Genomic DNA, 15,663 nt, shown 5'->3' with positions numbered 1-15,663 from the left:
CAAACGACAAAAAAAAAAAAGGAAATATTGTATTCTATATTACATATTATTAGAATATATGATTATGTATTATAATAGATTTGATTATACTATATATATGTTAGAATGTATTATATTCTATATTATGGAATATTGTAGTATAGAATAAGTTGTCATAAAGTATATCTTCAATAAATGCTTCAGTTTGGAGGGGAAAAACTGAAGATGAAAAGCAAAACGTAATACCTAGAGAAGTGACAGAAATGTTGTAAATATTTAATTATAACAGAAATATTATAACGTTTCATATGAATAAATATATTTATACATATATATATATAAATTCATATATATATATGAACATAAGTGGAAAATGTAAAATGAAAGTTGAGGTGGAGAGGAGGAAGATGGCGGAAGAGTAAGACGCGCAGATCAACTTCCTCCCCACCGACACATCAGAAATACATCTACATGTGGAACTGCTCCTATAGAACACCTACTGAACGCTGGCAGAAGACCTCAGACCTCCCAAAAGGCAAGAAACTCCCCACATACCTGAGTAGGGCAAAAGAAAAAAAGGAAAAACAGAGACAAAAGAATAGGGATGGGACCTGCACCAGTGGAAGGGAGCGGTGAAGGAGGAAAGGTTACCACACACTAGGAAGTCCCTTCGCGGGCGCAGACTGCGGGTGGCGGAGGGGGTAAGCTTCGGAGCCGCGGAGGAGAGCACAGCAACAGGGGTGCGGAGGGCAAAGCGGAGAGATTGCCGCACAGAGGATCGGTGCCGACCGGCACTCACCAGCCCAAGAGTCTTGTCTGCTCACCCGCTGGGGCGGGCGGGCGCTGGGAGCTGAGGCTTGGGCTTCGGTCGGATCGTAGGGAGAGGACTGGGGTTGGTGGTGTGAACACAGCCTGAAGGGGTTCGTGCACCACAGCTAGCCGGGAGGGAGTACGGGAAAAAGTCTCCAGCTGCTGAAGAGGCAAAAGACTTTTTCTTCCCTCTTTGTTTCCTGGTGCACGAGGAGAGAGGATTAAGGGCGCCGCTTAAAGGAGCTCCAGAGACGGGCGCAAGCCATGGCTAACAGCGCAGACCCCAGAGACGGGCATGAGACGCTAAGGCCGCTGTTGCTGCCACCAAGAAGCCTGTGTGCGAGCACAGGTCACTATCCACACCTGCCCTCCCGGGACCCTGTGCAGCCCGCCACTGCCAGGGTCCTGTGATCCAGTGACAACGTCCCTGGGAGAACGCACGGCGCGCCTCAGGCTGGTGCAAACGTCACACTGGCCTCTGCTGCCGAAGGCCCACCCCGCACTCCGTGCCCCTCCCTCCCACCCGGCCTGAGTGAGCCAGAGCCCCCGAATCAGTGGCTCCTTTAACCCCCTCCTGTCTGAGCAAAGAACAGACGCCCTCCGGCGACCTACACGTATAAGCGGGGCCAAATCCAAAGCTGAACCCCGGGAGCTGTATGAACAAAGAAGAGAAAGGGAAATCTCTCCCAGCAGCCTCAGAAGCAGCGGATTAAAGCTCCACAATCAACTTGATGTACCCTGCATCTATGGAATACCTGAATAGACAACCAATCATCCCAAATTGAGGAGGTGGACTCTGAGAACAAGATATATTATTTTTTCCCCTTTTCCTCTTTTTGTGAGTGTGTATGTGTGTGCTTCTGTGTGAGATTTTGTCTGTAGAGCTTTGCTTTCACCATTTGTCCTGGGGTTCTGTCTGTCCGATTTTTGTTGTTGTTTCTTTTTACTTTAAAAGAAATTTTTTTTCTTAATAATTATTTTTTATTTTAATAACTTTATTTTTTTTATCTTACTTTACTTTATTTTATCCTCTTTCTTTCGTTCTTTCTTTCTACTTTTTCTCCCTTTTATTCTGAGCCATGTGGATGAAACGCTCTTGGTGCTCCAGCAAGGAGTCAGTGCTGTGCCTCTGAGGTGAGAGAGCCAACTTCAGGACACTGGTCCACAAGTGACCTCCCAGCTCCATGTAATATCCAATAGCAAAACTCTCCCAGAGATCTCCTTCTCAATGGCAAGACCCAGCTTCACTCAACGACCAGCAAGCTACAGTGCTGGACACCCTATGCCAAACAACTGGTAAGACAGGAACACAGCCCCACCCATTAGCACAGAGGCTGCCTAAAATCATAGTAAGGCCACAGACACCCCAAAACACACCACCAGACGTGGACCTGCCCATCAGAAAAAAAACATCCATCTTCATCCACCAGAACACAGGCACTAGTCCCCTCCACCAGGAAGCCTACACAACCCACTGAACCAACCTTAGCCACTGGGGACAGACACCAAAAACAACAGGAACTACGAACCTGCAGCCTGCAAACAGGAGACCCCAAACACAGTAAGATAAGCAAAATGAGAAGACAGAAAAACACACAGCAGATAAAGGAGCAAGATAAAAACCCACCAGACCTAACAAATGAAGAGGAAATAGGCAGTGTATCTGAAAAAGAATTCAGAATAATGATAGTAAAGGTGATCCAAAATCTTGGAAATAGAATAGAGACAATGCAAGAAACATTTAACAAGGACCTAGAAGAACTAAGGAGAAAGCAAGCAATGATGAACAGCACAACAAATGAAATTAAAAATACTCTAAAAGGGATCACTAGAAGACTAACTGAGGCAGAAGAACGGATAAGTGACCAGGAAGATAAAATAGTGGAAATAACTACTGCAGAGCAGAATAAAGAAAAAAGAATGAAAAGAACTGAGGACAGTCTCAGAGACCTCTGGAACAACATTAAACGCACCAACATTCGAATTATAGGGGTCCCAGAAGAAGAAGAGAAAAAGAAAGGGACTGAGAAAATATTTGAAGAGATTATAGTTGAAAACTTCCCTAATATGGGAAAGGAAATAGTTAATCAAGTCCAGGAAGCACAGAGAGTCCCATACAGGATAAATCCAAGGAGAAATACGCCAAGACACATATTAATCAAACTGTCAAAAATTAAATACAGAGAAAGCATATTAAAAGCAGGAAGGGAAAAACAACAAAAAACACACAAGGGAATCCCCATAAGGTTAACAGCTGATCTTTCAGCAGAAACTCTGCAAGTGAGAAGGGAGTGGCAGGACATATTTAAAGTGATGAAGATGAAAAACCTGCAACCAAGATTACTCTACCCAGCAAGGATCTCATTCAGATTTGATGGAGAAATTAAAACCTTTACAGACAAGCAAAAGCTGAGAGAGTTCAGCACCACCAAACCAGCTTTACAACAAATGCTAAATGAACTTCTCTAGGCAAGAAACACAAGAGAAGGAAAAGACCTACAATAACGAACCCAAAACAATTAAGAAAATGGGAATAGGAACATACATATCGATAATTACCTTAAATGTAAATGGATTAAATGCTCCCACCATAAGACACAGACTGGCTGAATGGATACAGAAACAAGACCCATATATATGCTGTCTAGAAGAGACCCACTTCAGACCTAGGGACACATAGAGACTAAAAGTGAGGGGATGGAAAAAGATATTCCGTGCAAATGGAAATCAAAAGAAAGCTGGAGTAGCAATTCTCATAGCAGACAAAATAGACTTTAAAATAAAGACTATTACAAGAGACAAAGAAGGACACTACATAATGATCCAGGGATCGATCCAAGAAGAAGATATAACAATTGTAAATATTTATGCACCCAACACAGGAGCACCTCAATACATAAGGGAAATACTAACAGCCATAAAAGGGGATATCGACAGTAACACATTCATAGTAGGGGACTTTAACACCCCATTTTCACCAATGGACTGATTATCCAAAACGAAAATAAATAAGGAAACAAGCTTTAAATTATACATTAAACAAGATGGACTTAATTGATATTTATAGGACATTCCAACCAAAAACAACAGAATACACATTTTTCTCAAGTGCTCATGGAACATTCTCCAGGACAGATCATATCTTGGGTCACAAATCAAGCCATGGTAAATTTAAGAAAATTGAAATTCTATCAAGGATCTTTTCTGACCACAGTGCTATGAGACTAGATATCAATTACAGGAAAAGATCTGTAAAAAATACAAACACATGGAGGCTAAACAATACACTACTTAAAAACGAAGTGAGCACTGAAGAAATCAGAGGAAATCAAAAAATACCTAGAAACAAATGACAATGGAAACACGATGACCCACAACCTATGGGATGCAGCATAAGCACTTCTAAGAGGGAAGTATATAGCAATACAATCCTACCTTAAGAAACAGGAAACACCTCGAATAAACAACCTAACTTGCACCTAAAGCAATTAGATAAAGAAGAACAAAGAAACCCCAAATTTAGCAAAAGGAAAGAAATCATAAAAGTCAGATCAGAAATAAATGAAAAAGAAATGAAGGAAACAATAGCAAAGATCAATAAAACTAAAAGCTGGTTCTTTGAGAAGATAAACAAAATTGATAAACCATTAGCCAGACTCCTCAAGAAAAAAAGGGAGAAGACTCAAATCAACAGAATTAGAAATGAAAAAGGAGAAGTAACAACTGACACTGCAGCAATACAAATGATCATGAGAGATTACTACAAGCAACTCTATGCCAACAAAATGGACAACCTGGAAGAAATGGAGAAATTCTTAGAAATGCACAACCTACCAAGACTGAATCATGAAGAAATAGAAAATATGAACAGACCAATCACAAGCAGTGAACTTGAAACTGTGATTAAAAATCTTCCAACAAGGGCTTCCCTGGTGGTGCAGTGGTTGAGAGTTCGTCTGCCGATGCAGGGGACACGGGTTCGTGCCCCGATCCAGGAAGATCCCACATGCCGCGGACCGGCTGGGCCCGTGAGCCATGGCTGCTGAGTCTGCGCGTCCGGAGCCTGTGCTCCGCAACAGGAGAAGCCACAACATTGAGAGGCCCGCGTACCGCAAAAAAAAAAAAAAAATCTTCCAACAAACAAAAGCCCAGGACCAGATAACTTCGCAGGCGAATTCTATCAAACATTTAGAGAAGAGCTAACACCTGTCCTTCTCAAACTCTTCCAAAATATAGCAGAGGGAGGAACACTCCCTAACTCATTCTACTAGGCCACCATCACCCTGATACCAAAACCAGACAAAGATGTCACAAAGAAAGAAAACTACAGGCCAATATCGTTGATGAACATATATGCAAAAACTCTCAACAAAATACTAGCAAACAGAATCCAACAGCACATTAAAAGGATCAAACAACATGATCAAGTGGGGTTTATTCCAGGAATGCAAGGATTCTTCAATATACGCAAGTAAATCAATGTGATACACCATATTAACAAATTGAAGGAGAAAAATCATATGATCATCTAAATAGATGCAGAGAAAGCTTTTGACAAAATTCAACACCCATTTACGATAAAAACCCTGCAGAAAGCAGGCATAGAGGGAACTTTCCTCAACATAATAAAGGCCATATATGACAAACCCGTAGCCAACACCATCTTCAATGGTGAAAAACTGAAACCATTTCCACGAAGATCAGGAACAAGACAAGGTTGCCCACTCTCACCACTATTATTCAACATAGTTTTGGAAGTTTTAGCCACAGCAAGCAGAGAAGAAAAGGAAATAAAAGGAATCCAAATCGGAAAAGAAGAAATAAAGCTGTCACTGTGTGCAGATGACAGGATACTTTACATAGAGAGTCCTAAAGATGCTACCAGAAAACTACTAGAGCTAATCAATGAATTTGGTAAAGTAGCAGGATACAAAATTAATGCACAGAAATCTCTGGCATTCCTATACATTAATGATGAAAAATCTGAAATTTACCAAAAATCTCCCATTTACCATTGCAACAAAAAGAATAAAATATCTAGGAATAAATCTACCTAAGGAGACAAAAGACCTGCATGCAAAAAATTATAAGACACTGATGAAAGAAATTAAAGGTGATACAAATAGATGGACAGATATACCATGTTCTTGGATTGGAAGAATCAACATTGTGAAAATGACTCTACTACCCAAAGCAATCTACAGATTCAATGCAATCCCTATCAAACTACCACTCGCATTTTTCACAGAACTGGAACAAAAAATTTCACAATTTGTATGGAAACACAAAAGACCCCGAACAGCCAAAGCAATCTTGAGAACGAAAAACAAAGCTGGAGGAATCAGGCTCCCTGACTTCAAACTATACTACAAAGCTACAGTAATCAAGACAGTATGGTACTGGCACAAAAACAGAAATATAGATCAATGCAACAGGATAGAAAGCCCAGAGATAAACCCACAGACATATGGTCACCTTATCTTTGATAAAGGAGGTAAGAATATACAGTGGCGAAGAGACAGCCTCTTCAATAAGTGGTGCTGGGAGAACTGGACAGGTACATGTAAAAGTATGAGATTAGATCACTCCCTAACACCATACACAAAAATAAGCTCAAAATGGATTAAAGAGCTAAATGTAAGGCCAGACACTATAAAACTCTTAGAGGAAAACATAGGCAGAACACTCTATGACATAAATCACAGCAAGATCCTTTTTGACCCACCTTCTAGAGAAATGGAAATAAAAACAAAAATAAACAAATGGGACCTAATGAAACTTAGAAGCTTTTGCACAACAAAGGAAACCATAAACAAGACCAAAAGACAACCCTCAGAATGGGAGAAAATATTTGCAAATGAAGCAACTGACAAAGGATTAATCTCCAAAATTTACAAGCAGCTCATGTAGCTCAATAACAAAAAAACAAACAACCCAATCCAAAAATGGGCAGAAGACCTAAATAGACATTTCTCCAAAGAAGATATACAGACTGCCAACAAACACATGAAAGAATGCTTAACATCATTAATCATTAGAGAAATGCAAATCAAAACTACAGTGAGGTATCTCCTCACACTGGTCAGAATGGCCATCATCAAAAAATCTACAAACAATAAATGCTGGAGAGGGTGTGGAGAAAAGGGAACCCTCCTGCACTGTTGGTGGGAATGTAAATTGATACAGCCACTATGGAGAACAGTATGGAGGTTCCTTAAAAAACTAAAAATAGAATTACCATATGACCCAGCAATCCCACTACTGGGCATATACCCTGAGAACACCAGAATTCAAAAAGAGTCATGTACCAATATGTTCACTGCAGCTCTATTTACAATAGCCCGGAGATGGAAACAACCTAAGTGTCCATCATCGGTTGAATGGATAAAGAAGATGTGGCACATATATACAATGGAATATTACTCAGCCATAAAAAGAAACGAAATTGACCTATTTATAATGAGGTGGATAGACCTAGAGTCTGTCATACAGAGTGAAGTAAGTCAGAAAGAGAAAGATAAATACTGTATGCTAACACATATATATGGAATCTAAGAATAAAAAAATGTCATGAAGAACCTAGGGGTAAGACGGGAATAAAGACACAGACCTACTAGAGAATGGACTTGAGGATACGGGGAGGGGGAAGGGTAAGCTGTGACACAGTGAGAGAGTGGCATGGACATATATACACTACCAAATGTAAAATAGATAGCTAGTGGGTAGCAGCCGCATGGCACAGGGAGATCAGCTCGGTGGTTTGTGACCACCTAGAGGGGTGGGATAGGGAGGGTGGGAGGGAGGGAGACGCAAGAGGGAAGAGATATGGGAATATACGTGTATGTATAACTGATTCACTTTGTTATAAAGCAGACACTAACACATCATTGTAAAGCAATTATCCTCCAGTAAAGATGTTAAAAACAAAAAGAAAGTTGAGGTAAACTCGGAAGGATACAGAATTTATTAATTTGTAAGTAAAATATTACAAAGAACAGATGAATCATGGAAGGATAGAACTCTGTGGACATTCTGGAACTCTTCCATAATCTGGAAGCTTCCTTGATTTCTGTTGATTACTGAAGCTATTCACTCCCTGAACTTTTAACTTAAATTAGTTACGCTATTTGCTTTAATCAATGTGTGAAACGAACAATAAATTATACAACTGGGTATAACTCATTCCTAATATTAATTTTCAAAAAAGTACTTTTACATTGCTTGATATGATATTCATACTATTTGTACTGCCTTTTAAACTGATTATACTTGCCAGTGTATCTGAGGGTAGAAGTCTGTTTATCCATCCCAGCTGAATTACTTGCCAGGCAACCATAGATCCCTGCATCTTTGGGAACTGCATTTTTGATAAATAAGATACCTTCTGAGGTCATCCTATACCTACAGACAAAAAGAAAATAAAATTGAAAATACTCTAATAATAGTATCAAGGAACTATAGCACCTTCCTTTCAAATATTTTAGAGTTATGTTTGTGGTGCTGATTGCAGAAATGATTAACATCATCACTTTATAAGCAGAAATGTTATAATGATAATAACAATAGGTCCCACATATCTAGTACTTGCCATGTATCAGGGCTGCTCTAGTACCTTTACATTTATCAATGTTTTAAATCTTCCTAACAACCCAATGAGTTAGATACTATTATCTCTGTTATACAGACGAGCAAAGAGGTTATACACCTTGCCCGGAGTCAGGGTTAGTAAAGGGAAGAAGTGGAATTTGCACCCAGGCAATCTTGCTCTGTGTGAACTTCTAAGCCAAACAGTTCCTCAAAATGAAAACCTGAGAGATGCAATGCCTCCCATCTCAAGTGAGTCTGTGAAGAGACTAGGAATAGAATCTGGCTCATAGCTAAGCCCTTCTCCCCCTGCCAAACCCAGAGTAATGGAAGCCCGATGGCTGGAAACTTCATTGCTTATGCCCCTCGTGTTCAGTACTCTCTTTGAGCATAAGAGGATTCATTTTCTTTTAAAAGCATCCAGCAGAATAAAATACCTCTCAGTGTACGATAGTATGGCAGCAGCAAGCAGGAGTTACGAAGAATGTCTGCATACACTTTAATTAGAGCTACTGTTCTGTCCTTTGTCTCTCCCTCTCTCTTCTGTTAAATCTCAGGACCAAATCTCTAGTAGATGGGTTAAAACTACACATTACTTTACCCACAGAAAGTTTATTATCCCCATTTCAATTATTCAAGGTAAACCAACTGTTACAGTGTTATGTTTGCAAAGCAAAGTATTAGGAAGCACTTAGTCCCAGCTATTGAATTCGAGACTTAAGAACCTCAGACTCTATACATTCATCATTTATTATTTTACTGACATTTCTTGGCCTATTGAGAAAATTTAAAGCTGTGGATTTGGGTCAAATCTCCCTTAACCTTAGGGATTTGGTCAGATTAATACTGTCCAGAACTTTCACCAACTTCTCTCACTCAGTAAAAACAAAGAACATGATACAAACCCAGTACCTGTGTGAACCCACAATAAACATATCATTCATGGTCCAGGTGATCTTTGGTTTGGGATAACCTGTTGCAGAACACATGATGGAGACCTCAGATCCACCTGTAAACGACTGATTCTTGGGCATAACAGTGACTTTGGGCGGTTCTGCAAAGGAAACACACAGAGTGAAATGTCAATGATGTTAGCAGATTTGCAGGCTTCTCACTGCCACACCTTTACTTTTAAAAAATTATTTGTTTATTTATTTTGCACTTTCAAGACTGTACAAAACTGGGGTCTGCTCCTTCCAGCCCCCCAGAGCTCCTCCTCTCCCTGAAAGACCGATGCAGACTGTGGCTGGGCCCCCAAAGTGTGACTCTGCACCCCACAGGCCCAGGCAGGACCACAGAGGGTCTCATCTCTGGCCATTCAACCCAAGGCCTTGCAGCCCAGCCCAGCCCTGTCAGCCCATCTGGAGCCCCAGGCCTGCTCCTACTCTTGGATCTTGGAGGCATGACAGTGGGCAAGGATTTGCCTTCAGAGCTTGGTGAGGGTCTGGCACACTCTCCTTTGAGGGGACATCAGGGGCCTGGGTCTGAGGCCAATGACAGAAAGAGGCTTCCACTTTCTGGGGCCTGAATGCAAGGTGGAGAGAAGCAGGACTATGACATAGTATTATTCAGCAGCCAGGGCTGGGGTCCCTCTATCCATTCTCTAGCCAGGTCCTTCCCTCAGCTCCTGACCCACCCATGACCTTAGCTACTGGGCTGGCTGGGCACCAGGACCTGCAGTGGCCCCATTTTTCTGGGGTATCTTGGACATGCGGGAGAAGGTGGTCCTTGGGACTTGGATGTTCCCAAGCTCATGGCAGCTGGTGTCCATGAGCTTGGGAACATCCAGCCACAGGGTGGCTGCTGGTGGGGATGGCATCCAGCACCTTCATCTTGACCATTCCTGAGGTGAAGAGCTTCCTCTTGGGGTTGTAGAAGGAGAAGGTAGAGTATAACACAGAGGTGAGGGGCAACCAGACTCAGATCACCAGGTAGAAGGCTCCTCTCTTGAAAAGCAGCAGGTCCTATTGTCGTTCCACATGCCCTCAGGGTAGAGTCACACTTCAAGGTTCTCTCTGACCATGCCCAAGCCCACATGTGCCATCATGGTCCTGGTACTTTGTTAGTTGATGACAGAAGAAATTTTCACAAATTAAAGTATGGGGAATTCATCCTAGTTTATACATGATTTGGCTTGAACTTTATGCTAGTCAGAACAGCCTGTCTATGTACTGTCAAGCATGCATTGCACATGGGCTTTAACCATTAAAGAATGTATTTAAAAAATAAAAATGGAGTAACTGTGGTTCAAACATTCAAAATGGAGCCAGGTGGCCATTGTGGGTGTGGTTTCAGACACGCTCCTGCATCACTGAGAACTTGAATTTTCTGAACTGTATCAAACTCAAGGACACCACCAACTATTCTCAAAACAACATCTGCTAGCAGTTGCCTGCTGCAACCTTATGGTCTCAAGGTCTCCCCTTGTAACTATGCAACCATTCAGTCCCCAAACAATCCTTGCTTAACAAGCACCCTTTCTTCTTGCTGGTTCTAATCCTAATTCTTGACAAACAACTTATGCAACTTTGTGGGTTTTGCCTATATAAGCCTCCCTCATTTTGTGGTCAGGCAGAACACAATTCAAGTGCTTCTTGAATCTGTGTCTCCAGGGCTACAGTCCTCAGTTTGGCTTAAATAAAACTCTTTTCTATTCCTATTATAGATTGTTTACTGATTATTTGCATTGGCAATGAAGATGCCCCAAGGTACACAAGATCAGGCCCATGCATCCTATGAAGAACGGCTCCTGCTTGGCAATCTGCATTCAGGAAGGGCCTCCATGAGACCACTACGCCCAGGATGCTCTGGTGGTTAGAGATGATGACACAGGGGTGGTCTACCTCCAGCTTCTGGTGGCCCTTAATCTCAAAGTGAATGCAGTATATGTACTTGAAGGACTGGATGCGCCAACTGATGATGCTCACATTCTCCACTATCTGGCCACGGTGACACAGCAGGCAGGTGACCACGGCCACGGTGACGACGATAAAGCAGTGCATGCAGTACAGGGTGATCTTGGCTTAGAACTTGGCCGTGCAGCTCAGCTGCACAAGCAGCAACAGGAGCAACAGCTGCAGCAGTGTGCAGTCAGCCACGGCCAGAGTTCCATGGCCAAGGCCGCGCTGGGATCGTGCATGTATGGTGGCCCCCTTGGAGCCTCGATGGCACTGGCCTCAGGCTCCCTCCTTGGGCTCTGGCTGGAGAGGAGCTCTTTGGATAACCCCTATCAGAGATCTGGTCCAATCAGTGCAAGAGAGAAACCAAAAGTAATGAAAGCACGGGAGGTAAATTGCTTTTGAGAGTAAAATGAATCTGATCCCAGTGCTGTGTTTCTGCATCTCCACTGGTTACTATGGGGCCCCTTGCTACTTTGCTCCCACTAGCTGACTACTGGTTTCCATCTGCTCATCTGGAACTTCAATATAAACCTGTTTTCAGGCAAAGTCTCTATACTGGGCCTTTTGCTACTTTCTATCTAGTGAACATAGGTTTGGAGCCAATCTTGTCCTGACTGCTGCCTGTTTTGAGTTGCTCTTTCCCTTTTTATTTGTTCGATTGTAAGTTTGCTGAGGTCGAGACCATGTCTTTCTTATTATTCCATTTCCAATATATTCCACAGTACATAACATCTCTTTCATGTTATGCAGTGACTTGTAAATGAAAGACACTTAAAGCCATTGATGGAATACAGGTCATTCCTAAAATGTAACTTGGCTCTGAGAATTTTTATGCCTGCCGGCCTCTGGAGATCCTGCTATACTGATCATTTGCCTCATGCCCATGGATTCATAAGACCTCAACTTAGAAAATATCCAAGTGCCTATTGCATTCCACTTCTACGGCAGAAAAAAGACTTTTGAAAATGATATATTAAATCAGAAATTTATTGTCAAAAAGAATACAAGAATTCTCTGGGGTAGCTGGGATGCTGATATATCTGGTCTAATCAATTATATGTTTTACATCTATACTACTACAGAGTAAGAATTAATCATCAAAGAAGGTACCATCAAAGAAATATTTAATCACATTTTCTTTCTCTTTAAAGGCTGTTTATTTTTTTATTTTATTGAAGTATAATTTACTCATAATATTATAATAACTTCAGGTGTATAACACAGTGATTAGTTATTTATATAGATTAGGCACCATACAAAATTGTTATAATATTGACTATATTCCCTGTGCTGTACTTTATATACCTGTGACTTATTTATTTTATAACTGGTAGTTTAAACAATTTACTTAGTGTAAATATCCCCCACTCAATCAGCTAGAAATAAATTCATTTCCACAATTTTTGAAATAGATGTCATGAGTATTAACAAAAATAAATTAATTCAAAAATGTGCTTTTTGCACAATTATTATGTTCCAGGCTCTGTGCTAACTTACAGGGATACACTGATGAGCCAAACAGACATGGTGTCAGCTTTCCATTCAATTGGGTTTTTACTATAAAGGAAATTGAGAATTCAGTTAGTCAGTTAGATCTGGATATATTTATGATGTACCTTTATTATAAGTCAGTCTGCAAACTGTGGTTTGGTTTCACTAAGAGGAATCCCCAAACATTTGAAAGAGATACAAATGATGCTGCTGAACTGGGCAGCTAAAGAATGGAACAAACCAAATTAGTGCCTAATTGCGAGCAGCTTATAATCGCCCTTCTTTTTTCTCCTGTTTACACTGTGGTTTTCAAATAATGTTTGCCTTTGAAGTTAATGTTTAAAGGATTTTTCCAGCCAGTGGACTTGGTTGACAGACTCATTATTCCATGGTTTCTTCTTGGTGAACATAGGGCTAAAGAAACATGTGAGGCCAAGGGCAGACTGGCCATGGCCAGTAAGTTCAAATTGTGACTGCATCTGGAGTCCATCAATTCTGAAATGCTGGAGTACTACACATGTGGGGATGCTGCAGACAATCTTTAGGGGAAGAGGTGGAAAGAAATGAACAGTTGTTTTTCTTTGGAATTTTTTGAATACCCACATTTATTCCCACCTTCCTAAAATAAAAGGTTTTTCATGTCTACCTCATTTTGACATAGGATTGCTGCAAAGACTCGGCAGCTCTTGGGAATTCTGTCTAAACATGATGCCTTCCAATGCCGTCTGCCAGAATTGGTTTGGCATATCTCCCAGCGAGAATCCCACTGGTAGGCTCTGTAGTTCACATATTAAAGTGAAAATAAATGTCAGTTACCCAAGCCAGGATGTAGAGAGCTAAGAGGTCATTTCTCAAATAACGCCTGGGTATAGGGTGCTGCTCAAGGTCATGAAATAAGTCTGTGTGCAACATACAGATGGGATGACATCATCCCACAGAAGGTGAGAAATTTACCACTGCTCTGGAAAGAATATTTCTCCTGATAATAACATTAGAAAGGACACGAAGAAACACAGGGAAACATAATGGGATTTCAACCAAATAACAGTTGAATAAAGATGATCAGAATGATTCAGGCTTTACCTGATTACGTTAAATAAGGATATAAGAGACCTCACTATAATTATTTCAACTGTTAGATTTCTTTTAATCCCTAGAAAAAAGCTCAACTTGTTTTTAAAAAGTAGTTGTAATGCAGCAAGGACAAGGTATTGAAGAACCATAGTTCAACTCCATCAAAGTCCAGAGTCCAATTTTAGGCTTTAAGGAGAAGTAATCCATTCTCAGTTGGTTTTCAGTCTCATTTCAGCATCACAATCATCACCATTATCATCACCAACACTGACCATCTGCACCACCATCATAAATAACAACTTGCTGTTCATTAGCCAAAGCAATGGGAACATGGCACTCTATTAGGTATTAAGGCATTAATTCATTCTTTATATTTGAACCATAATGAAAGAAAAATATGTGAGTTTTTATAATTCATCACCAATGATTTTAAAATGTTAAACATAAATTAGGATACTAAGAATAAAAAATACTACTTTAAGACTTAGGTGTCTTTACATAGCATTAATGCTAAGGTTGCAAAATGCATTATAAGAGAGCATGAAAACAGCCATTGCTCTGACTACAAAGACCAAGGAAGATAAAAGAGAAATGCAAATCAAAACTACAATGAGATATCATCTCACACCTGTCAGAATGGCCATCATCAAAAAATTTAGAAACAATAAATGCTGGAGAGGGTGTGGAGAAAAGGGAACACTCTTGCACTGTTGGTGGGAATGTAAATTGATACAGCCACTATGGAGAACAGTATGGAGGTTCTTTAAAAAACTACAAATAGAACTACCATGCAACCCAGCAATCCCACTACTGGGCATATACCCTGAGAAAACCAGAATTCAAAAAGAGTCATGTACCAATATGTTCACTGCAGCTCTATTTACAATAGCCAGGAGATGGAAGCAACCTAAGTGTCCATCAACAGATGAACGGATAAAGAAGATGTGGCACATATATACAATGGAATATTACTCAGCCATAAAAAGAAATGAAATTGAGTTATTTGTCGTGAGATGGATGGACCTAGAGTCTGTCATACAGAGTGAAGTGAGTCAGAAACAGAAAAATAAATACCATATGCTAACACATATATATGGAATCTAAGAGAAAAAAAAAAAGGTCATGAAGAACCTAGGGGTAAGACAGGAATAAAGACACAGACCTACTAGAGAATGGACTTGAGGATACGGGGAGGGGGAAGGGTAAGCTGTGACAAAGTGAGAGAGTGGCATGGACATATATACACTACCAAATGTAAAATAGATAGCTAGTGGGAAGCAGCCACATAGCACAAGGAGATCAGCTTGGTGGTTTGTGACCACCTAGAGGGGTGGGATAGGGAGGGTGGGAGGGAGGGAGACGCACGAGGGAAGAGATATGGGAACATATGTATATGTATAGCTGATTCACTTTGTTATAAAGCAGAAACTAACACACCATTGTAAAGCAATTATACTCCAATAAAGATGTTAAAAAAAAAAAAAACTCACCTAACTTGAAAATCTCCAACATCACCTTCATACGCAAGACGCATATTTCCTGTTAGTCAGGTCAATTGGGTCTGATTTGTTGCTGCTATGCCTCTGGTAGGAAACTCTCAAAGACAAGACCTAAGGCCTTTTTCTTCAAGGTGATTTAATTCCCATCAACAAATTAATCAGACAATGGTAATGATTTGAATTACTTAAGCAATAATTTAAAATATTTTTCAACACTGGTATATTTACAGTACTTGGGCAAACTTCTTTGGGCTTTCATTCTTTCACAAAACAAACATTCATTGAGTACCTACTGTATTTCTGACACTTTATGACCTCAAAGATCT

General features: G+C 40.6%; 1 protein-coding gene across 1 annotated transcript in view; it reads right to left on the bottom strand.

Moving 5' to 3' along the window:
* HMCN1 (hemicentin 1) overlaps positions 1 to 15,663 on the bottom strand; it is a gene marked incomplete at its 5' end in the record, with an annotated part of 521,222 nt that overhangs the window by 285,957 nt on the left and 219,602 nt on the right. Inside the window, 2 exons of the mRNA XM_082648266.1 lie at positions 8,063 to 8,190; positions 9,286 to 9,427. Of these exons, the coding sequence (XP_082504392.1) occupies positions 8,063 to 8,190; positions 9,286 to 9,427 (270 nt within the window). The remainder of the gene's footprint in view (positions 1 to 8,062; positions 8,191 to 9,285; positions 9,428 to 15,663) is intronic.

The sequence above is a fragment of the Grampus griseus genome (assembly GCF_964374135.1).
Source record: "Grampus griseus genome assembly, chromosome: 1".
NCBI classification, from domain to species: domain Eukaryota; kingdom Metazoa; phylum Chordata; class Mammalia; order Artiodactyla; family Delphinidae; genus Grampus; species Grampus griseus.
Note: the sequence above shows the minus strand (reverse complement) of the source record. Positions and strands in the feature narration are given on the sequence as shown.